This window comes from Apaloderma vittatum, unplaced genomic scaffold, assembly GCF_000703405.1.
Source record: "Apaloderma vittatum isolate BGI_N311 unplaced genomic scaffold, ASM70340v1 scaffold45642, whole genome shotgun sequence".
Lineage (NCBI taxonomy): Eukaryota > Metazoa > Chordata > Aves > Trogoniformes > Trogonidae > Apaloderma > Apaloderma vittatum.
In genome coordinates, this window is record NW_009704992.1 from 320 (window position 1) to 9,469 (window position 9,150).

At 39.2% G+C, this 9,150-nt stretch overlaps 1 protein-coding gene across 1 annotated transcript; it reads right to left on the reverse strand.

The window, feature by feature from the left end:
* Positions 1-7,429: 7,429 nt before the first annotated feature.
* Positions 7,430-8,603, reverse strand: PENK (proenkephalin). Its single transcript, XM_009865217.1, has 2 exons — positions 8,562-8,603; positions 7,430-8,406 (listed from the first exon to the last, which is right to left on the reverse strand). The coding sequence occupies exons 1-2, from the start codon at positions 8,601-8,603 to the stop codon at positions 7,741-7,743; spliced, it is 708 nt and encodes a 235-aa protein (XP_009863519.1). The 3' UTR covers positions 7,430-7,740.
* Positions 8,604-9,150: the final 547 nt, after the last annotated feature.

Genomic DNA, 9,150 nt, shown 5'->3' on the forward strand with positions numbered 1-9,150 from the left:
CTTGATGACCTCAGAGGTCTTTTCCAGCCTCAACAATTCAACAGTTCTGTGATTCACTTCAAGGAGAACACACAGCTGGTGGTGTCATTCCCAAAGAAGAGGGCACAAAACACAGAGCTTGGCATTATTGTACCTAGGACACTTAAGGATCTAAGCTGCAGAACCTCAAACTCCTAGAAATGTGTGTCATTTGGAAAAGTTGCTGTTGACTGTGCTCTTCACAGAGAAAGAAGTCAAACATCTTGGAAGCAGATGAGCAGAGGGCAAAATTAGAAAATTTTCTCTTTTTTGTAGGCAGGTCAAAAAGAAAACTGGCTTTGCTACTGAGGGTGAAATATCCGTATTCCGCAGAAGAAGCTGGGGAGGAGAATGATGTTTTCTGCAAGTTAGTTGGACATATAAAGTCTTTTCCTATGTAGTTTGACTAGTTCTTTCCATCAGTTTCCTTGTCTCTCAATGAATTGAAAAGACTGGAATTATTTATGACTATGGAACTACCAATTTTTTTTCTTTCTTTAACCCTTTCTAGCTTGAATGATAAGCAATTGAGCTATCTCACTAGGATAGGTTGCTTATTGGCATGTGGGCACCATGGTACCTGAATGTGCTCTTAAATAATTTGCCTTTCTTCTTGTATACTGAAAAAAAAATTCCTATATTAGTGGCAGTAGCACTGAGGACTACAAGTGGGTTGTCTGATCTCTTTGAGCCCAACTAAACAGCACCTGGTGCCACTGTGCTGCTGTAGAGCCTGATAGTGATGGATAAAGGGAAAGAAACATGGTATTCCTGCCCAGGAGGCATCTCTTTTCTGAGATCACTTTCTGAGATCAGGGTCTCTGGGTTGGATTCAGAGACTCTGAATTCCAACAATAGTGGGACAGTACAGAAAAGGCAAAGGGGATGTGCTGATGGTTGTCTGAGCACTTAGATTGACAACCTAGTATGTGTTGTGGCAGTTGGAGCTTTCTCAAGGTGTGACTCAATGCATCTAACAAACTTAAACAGGCAAATAGTCTGAAAATCAACAAACAGAGAATTATGATGCCAGGAAGAAGTGCAACCAGGAGACCAGAACAGCTGGAGTATGCTGACAGTACCATCAAACCACAGAAGATCTCAAAGCTGTGCAGGAACTGGAGGAGCTGGTGTCTTCAGTAGTGACGGATATTATTCAGAAAAGTATTTCCTCTGAGCATTTCTTCTTACCTACTGCTATGCCTATTTATTTTGCCTCAGGTTAGTTAGTGATTTAATTGCTCTTTCCTTGAAGATACTGAGAAAACTGAATGATGGTAGTATTCACATTCACATGAAGAAAGTAGAGTAGATGTGATGGCATGCTGCCATCTCTTTTGGCCAGGCCTCACCAATACCTGTAGGCTTTTGAGGGCCCAAAAACTGGTGCTGGGACAGTGAAGGTTGGAATGTTTAAAAGGCATTTGCAGGCACCACGTGTTGTGAATGTTCATGATGCTGTGAACAGATCGCAGAATCACAGAATGTCAGGGGTTGGAAGGGACCTCAGAAGGCCATCTGGTCCAGCCCTCCTGCCAGAGCAGGATCACCTGCTCTGCATTTTATGATCATGCATTTTATGCAGTGATGGTGAAACTCCTTGAGTCTAAGGGATCTCCGAATTATTCAGAGGGAGAAGCTATTACTTCTGAACGTCTGAGAAGCCCGAGAACCTCATTTAAGTATTTTGTCTCAGTTACTACAGAGAAACTCAGTATGATGTATATCAGAGAGTGAAATACCTCCCATATCTCAAGTCTGCTGATCTGCAACTCATGAAGTAAAGTTTAAGCATGCATGGGCTCCCATGGGAGTATTTTGCTGTTATTAGTTTCTGTTGCTTCTGTTCAGATGGAAAATGACAGCTTTTTTTCTTTTCCCCCCTGGCTGATGGGCAAAGAATGAATTAATCACTTTCTGAGAATGACTTTGTGACATTAATTGTGACATTCGCTGTCTTAGTACGACAGCTATGCCATATGAAAAAAAAAAAAAATTTTGTTCTACAAAATATTTTTCTAAATGGAGAAATGTGATGCAGTTGAAGTTTTAACCCCATTTCCCACCCTTGTCAGCTTGTTGTTTGCAGAGATGGAGATGACATGGAAACGTAGAGAAATATGAAAGTCTCACTGTAAAACCCATTTATACTGCAGGTCATGATTGAAAAATACTGGTATGTATGTTCTAGGAAAGGCTTACATAGCTTACCTGCCTCAACTGCTTTTATGAGAGAAATTCACCTATTATTTGTACTACTGCTTCCATTGTCTTCTGCTTATGAGAGAAAGAAAACACTGAATAAGTGTTTTAGAATATTTTCCAGAGGCATTAAATCTAAGAGTTAAGATGCAGATTCTCATAGATGTGTAGGAACAGTTTTCATAGCTCGGTGTCCTGTAGTTTCATAAGGATTGGAATCAAGATGAGTTCTAATCAGAGGTTGGCATACAACTCTCACTGCACTTGGGAGGGCAAGACAATGCATATATTTAAATTTAGCAGAAAAAAGCTGGATCAGTACGATCTTCTGCCAACAGTCATTGATAGGCTGGAGAAGACAGTGTTGAGAAAGGCAAGAGGCAAAGGTGACGTATGCCCCCGTGTACCTACAGACATGGATAGCTATGGGAAGGTTTGCACTCGCAGCCTATGTACAAGGATGTGTCAGCCTTCTCCTTGAGGAAGCAGTGCAGAGCAGGGCTTTTAACAAGTCTTTTAGCAGAGTGAGGTGCTTTTGTGATGGCTGTTTAACCTTGAGAGATTTCATCCCATAGTTCCAGCAAGGATTACAGTAAATGCTCGATTTAGGTAAAGTCACAATCTAATTAAACAAATTTTGTCTTACTCCCTGCTGGGCCAGTAAAGATTTGTCTATCAAATACCTCTAAGTGTTTTTGTTTTCTATAGCAGCAGTTAATTGGATGTGCAACTGTCAGTTTAAATGCTTTAAATGAGACTCATGGGATTAGTAATTGAATGCTTGGATTAATGATTTACAGCTGGCTTTGGTACCCCGTTTGTTGCTTACAGCTATGTTAGTCACAGCTCCCTGCCTTTATCAGGTGGGTGGATGAGTGGTCCATAACTGAAATACAGTTATGATATTATGAAATACAGTTATGATAGAGATTTTGTGAAATCAGCGCATTCCTGTTGATATGTATAACTATTTATAATGCTGTAGACAGCAAAGGATTACAATAAAAATGTTAAAAGCAGAAAATCTAAAACCAGCCACCTCACCTCCACAATTAGGACTTGGAACTAGAGGTCTCAGTCATTTTCCAGTTAAATATATACAATTGTCTTTTGTGATTTGAGTCAGAAAGCAAACCTCAGTGTTGTGGGTGGTGAAATTACACCCAAGGTTGTCAGCGTATGCTGACAAAAGAATTTCTACGAGAGGTGGTAAGACTGCAGAGGAAGTGGAAGGTATGGTCTGTGCACTGCCAAAGTGGCAGCTCTTGGAGAAAGAGACCAGACTGCAATCAGGTAGATGGGTCTCTTTAGTGATGCTCGAATCATCCACCTTGGTGGGAACTGAGGAGAAGCGTGAAAAGCGTGAAAGTGTTAAGACTCTGATAAGGAAGTGGTTACACTGTTCTCTGTGTGACTTTTTAGATCCCACTTCCATACTTCAAAAAGACAGAAATACAGTATTCTCCTTGGGGTTGTCCCAGAATGTGACTGTAAATAAAATGGGGCTTGGGGCCAGATAATCTGCACCAGGAATTTCTTCATTCTCAAAATAGCCTAGGGCCAAGGAATTTAAACATTTGCCCTTTATGTTGCTGGGATGCTCCTGCTCCTGCATAAAAAGGAATCTTGTTGTTTGTGTCCAGCTGAGCTTTTTAGTGTTTGAGGAAGAAGACTTTAAAGAAAACTTTCTGTGGCACTGAGATATATACATAAACTGTAGAGCTGTGCTATGAATTTGTCATTTTGCCTTATATGTAGGTCTCCAAAATGATCCTTAATGACAGAGAGGGCATGATATGCAAAAACTTTGGCTCTTGTTCCCTTCAGCCAGTGCATATGGTTTCTTAATACTTATTTTAGTATATTAAATTAAAACATGTTTCTATTCTTATAAAAATTCTGTCCTGGGAAACATTATCTGAAACAGCTAATAACATTGCTATTAAAATTACTTGTATTTATGATGTAGTTATAAACAATTTTAAAGTAAATTTTTATAATTATTTAGACATAATCACAATATAATTATTGTAATAATAATTTTAGTTATTTATATTTATTGTATACCATACTACATATTCATTACCAGAAAAAAATCACACTAAGAAATCGAAAGTTATGCTCTGCATATTTTAGCTCATAGAATATACCAAGTTCATCTGAGATGTGGGAATGGTTCTATGACCTTTCCTCATTATCCCAAGATTTAAGCTTAGGTTTTCAGGCAGAGCTCCAGCTGCAGGCAGTTTGGTATTCAGAAATCATTGTATTCATCAGCTTCTCTCCCTCATGATCTGACCCTGTATGTGAACTCCATTTGGTTCAGAAAATCTTTTTTTTTTTTCTTTTCTTCCTTCCTCTAATTAGTCAGTATTAAAAAGCCCAACTCATCCTTGCTTAACCTCAGCTAGACTTTTTTTAATTCCTTTTGTTCCTAATGCAGAGGCATTAATATCTTTGACTGGTCTAGACTCTTCCAGTATTCATTGTTCATATTCTGTTTTTGTTATTCTTACTCAGTATTCAGACCAATGATATTATATTTGATCATACTTTGGAATGATGATTGCAGTGTAAAAATGCCAAGCCAATGATAAAAGCCAGGGAAAGGAAAGGTAGAATCTGGTTTTTGGTTGCAGGATGACGTTTCTTCCTTCAGAATACTCTTGCAATTAATTTTCTTTCCAGACATCAGGCTTTCTTCTTTTCTGCTTTTACTTATATAAAGCAATACAGCTGTTTCAACAGTCTTACAATGAAGTGATAGTTCTTTGAATGCAATATAAGAAGAAAATTAGGGGACCCTAATTCAGAACTTGGACCAAGAGCGAGATGCCCTTTTTCATCTCCAGCCCAGTAGACCCTATCTGCAACCTTAATTTTGACTTGTGATTTACTAAAAGTGAACTTCAGGAAATCTTGCTTGTTTTGCTGGCACATTCTGTGCTGATTTCATCCAAAGTGTTAATTACCGAGAATGTCAGAACACTTCAGAGTAAGAGAGCCTCTAAATGATGGCATAACTGAAAGTTGGAAGAGAAGAATTCTATGCCAACAGAGGAAATGACGTCTTACTCTAATTTCACATCCTTAAAATGATAATCATTAAAGCAAGGAAGTGTCTAACTGGAGAGGTTTTCAAGCATAATGGAAGGAATGAGGGCTATTCAGCTTTGCTATTTCATTCAGAGAAGCAGTCACGTCCCCCTTCCATGTACATTGTCCCTTGTCTGTTCAACCTTGGTAGAAACTTGCTCCTCTACTTGCCCTCACTCCTGTTCTGGGTTGCATGCCTATATCCCAATTAGCTGTTTATATCAAGTTCTTTTTTTACTATATAAATCGATGTAGATATATATGAAAACATTCTGCAACATACCTACTAGGTTTTGAGCTTTGGGAGTTTTATTGCTTATTAAATCACCGGTGTTTTGTTAACTGTAAAGGATCGGTGGCAACTGTAAGCCTTTTGCATCAGAAAGAACACTTGTTTTAGTTAGAAGGCTGGCAAGGGACTCTGACTAAATTAGAGGTAAATTTTAGGGAAAAGGAGTGAAAAAATGTTGAAGTGAAAGATGAAGGATGCAGATCATTCTTTCTAGAGTGTACATTTGAGGCAAACCTGTTGCTGACGCCTGCACCCCATGCGTGGATTTGTAGTGCGCACAGACCAAAGTCCTTGTGGATGAGAAACCACGCTGGTCTTTCCAGGAGACTGACTGATGTCCTCAATCCACCACTGGGCAGCTGCTATGGGGGAAAGGATGCGAAGAAAACATGTACTGTGACTGGTGGCATCCTGAAGAACTCTGTAGAAATGTGATAGGAAACTCAACTGAATGCTGAAAAGGCCATGGAGCTTCTACAGGCATCTGGATTGTCTGTCCCTTAAAATTTTTTATCATCAATTCTGAACAGCAGGAAGAAGAAAACAGATGTCCTGCTTTTTAATGAATGAAAAGGATTGCCCTGTGATTTATCCACTCTTCAGCAGGGCTTTGGCCATTTCAGATAACCTGTATCATCCTCTGAAGCCCAAGCCAGAAATCATCACCACTATTTGTATGTGATAAGGCTTTTAAGTGCCTAATTTAAATATGGCTTAATTTTTAAAAGTACTGAATACCTAGAAGGTCCCATTGACTTAAAGTTAAAGGTCAGGCTCCTAATTTGCCTTTGTTTCAATAGGTAGTACTGTGCAAAACTGAAATAGAGATACTGAATACAGAGCCATAGCTGATTTTAAACACCTAGCTCCCATAAACTATTTCAGCAATAATCAGGTATCTAAACAGCTTTGAGGATTTTGACTGTAGAAACTTTAAATTACTGTCAGTGCCAGTGGTTGAAGTGATTTTTATTGTGTTAATCTAAGTGGAAAGTATGTAGTAACTAGCAGCAGTAGGTGGGTGAAAAATGCTCTCAGACTAGGAATCTAGGCACACAGTCAGAATTATGGAAGGAAGCACACACTGGGAGTGGAGGTGGCCATCGATATAAGTGCCACCTATGTAAACCGAAGGATCTACGATCTTAGCGTTGAGGATTCTGTTTGTTCTCAGATTTACTTATACTGCCTCTGTGTGAAACAGAAAAGACTGACCAGCAGTTTCCCAAATTTCAGTAGGGTCAAAGGAATTTATATCAGCTGAGGAATGGAGCACAAAGCTCTTCCACGGAAAACCGTTTGTCAGTTGCTCTGTAAAATTAGGACTGTTAAGGGTTTTTTATGCAGTTTTGGGTTGTGTTTATTTTGCACAAACTGACTTACCACTTTTTGAGTTAGTGTGACTTTAAGGCCAACTGTACAATGCTATATTGGATGGATCTAAAAGGTGTAACCAATCAAATGTGGCTTTGTATTGTGCACTGGAGAATGTTTTTAGTGCTCTAAGTCAAGCACTTATGATTTTTTTAATGTGAATTGGCTGAACACTGTGAATTATAAACTTATGCTTTAAACATTTATTCTGATAACTGGCTAAAATGAGAGCAGTTAGAGCAATAGAGTTATACTCGCTTTAGAGCATATTTATTATTCTAGTATTCTAAGAAACTGAGTAAACTAAAGACAAAAATGTGTTTCAGCTGTTGTGTGTGCAGTACAAATTCCATAGTTACAGAAAAGAGGTTGGCATTGCTCAAAGAAAATAATCAGATGATGTTTGATTAAATGACTAACAGAAAATAAGTAACGTTTCAGAATTTATGCAGTTAGGATGAAGAATTTATTATATACAGTCAAGCAACTCTACTGTAGATGTACTTCCTCTTTAAAGAAAATGAATACAGCAATCAAAATAGTTCTAGCATGGAAACTACAATACAGACTGAAACTTGACTAAACCAGAAATTAGTTATTTGACTTGAAAGAACACAGAACCTGAAACAACAAATCGCAGGTTGCATCATTAACCAAGGACAGTAAAAAACTGTACAGTACAAGCAACACGTTACAATAAGTTATGACCAATAAGGCAGTCTTTCTCATTTAGGACAAAAGGGATAAAGGGAAAGGTATTAAAATCTCATAAATCCACCATATCTCTTTTCCATCTCTGGGACCTCTTTGGAATAAGTTTCGCCATCTTCTTCTGAAGGGAGAATGGAGTCAGCGAAGCGCTTAAGAAACCCACCGTATCGTTTCTGGTAATCCAGCCACCATTCTGGCCTGCCCACTCTTCTCATGAAACCACCGTATCTCTTTTGCAGCTCTTTGGCTTCGTCTTCCGATTCAGGGCTGCGCTTTACGCTTCTCATGAAGCCTCCGTATCTTTTGCTGACATCCCCATCATTTTCATTAATCTCTCGGTAATGCCCTGCTTCAGGATTATCCCCTGTTCCTAGAAGCTCCTTCAACAGATCAGAGGAATTAGCAAGGGTATCATCATCCGAGTCTTTCTTCATAAACCCTCCGTACCTCTTAGCCAGGATTTCTCCTCCGTTAGCTTCATCCTCTGGTTCTACCCGATAGAGCTCATCCATTTTCTTCATAAACCCACCGTATCTTTTCATGAAGCCTCCGTACTTCTTTGCAAGCAAGTGGTTCTCATCCAGCTCTTTCTTGTCTCCTGGACCAATGTTGCCATCCTCAGGAAAATCCAGCTTCGCCAGTTGCAGGAGCTCCTTGCAGGTGTCCCAGGCTTTGGCAGAAGGCAGCTTTCCTTCACATTCTAGTGTACATGCCTGAAAAATGGATGCGGTTTACTGAGAATGATTGGAAGGTAACAAGCCCCTCACTGACACCTTGTCTTAGCTTTACTTGTTTTTAAAAGACCATGAGTGAGCCTCTCTGTGAGTGGCTTGAAAGGACTGCTCTTCATGAACAGCTAGTTTGGTACCTGTCTATTCTGAAGTTCTTCATACCCCTCTCTGAAGGACATGGTAGTCTCCACTCAAAGAGACAGAATATCAGATAAGACAGATTGTGGGTTCTGTGTGTCAAGGCTGCCCCTATGTTTCTGTTTCAAAGGAAGCCACACATACAGTTCCTGCATCTCCCTTACACTTAGGTGTGTTATGACGTTTTTGGGGGTTTTTTTCCATTTATTGCTGGGAAGCAAAAAAACCAACTGTGATTTGCTTCATAATGGAAATGTAGGAGTGTATTCAATCTTTATAGTTAAAAAGTAATATTCAGAAATTTTAGGAAAGAAGTTACATGGCATTGTCATTGCAAAGAAGCCAGCTCTGCTGTACTGGTCAGTATCTTCAATACACTGCAGAGCTTTAAAGGCTGTATTTCTATCTGTTATCACTGGTTTCTCTTTCTGGAACAGATCTTTCAGATGTGTACCAATACAAATGTAGAAATACAGACTCTCTTAGGTAGGATGAAAGTTCTGTTTCTGCCAGTTTGACATACAAAGTAGCAACCATCAGAAAGAGGGAAAAAATTCTAAGCTGTGTTCTGTCTGACTGCCATGAAAA

Coding starts and splice junctions, on each gene's coding strand:
- PENK (XM_009865217.1), bottom strand. CDS start 8,603: ATGTCCTTCAGAGAGGGGTATGAAGAACTTCAGAATAGACAG. Junction 8,407..8,561: donor AAGAACTTCAGAATAGACAG/GTACCAAACTAG, acceptor TCCATTTTTCAG/GCATGTACACTAGAATGTGA.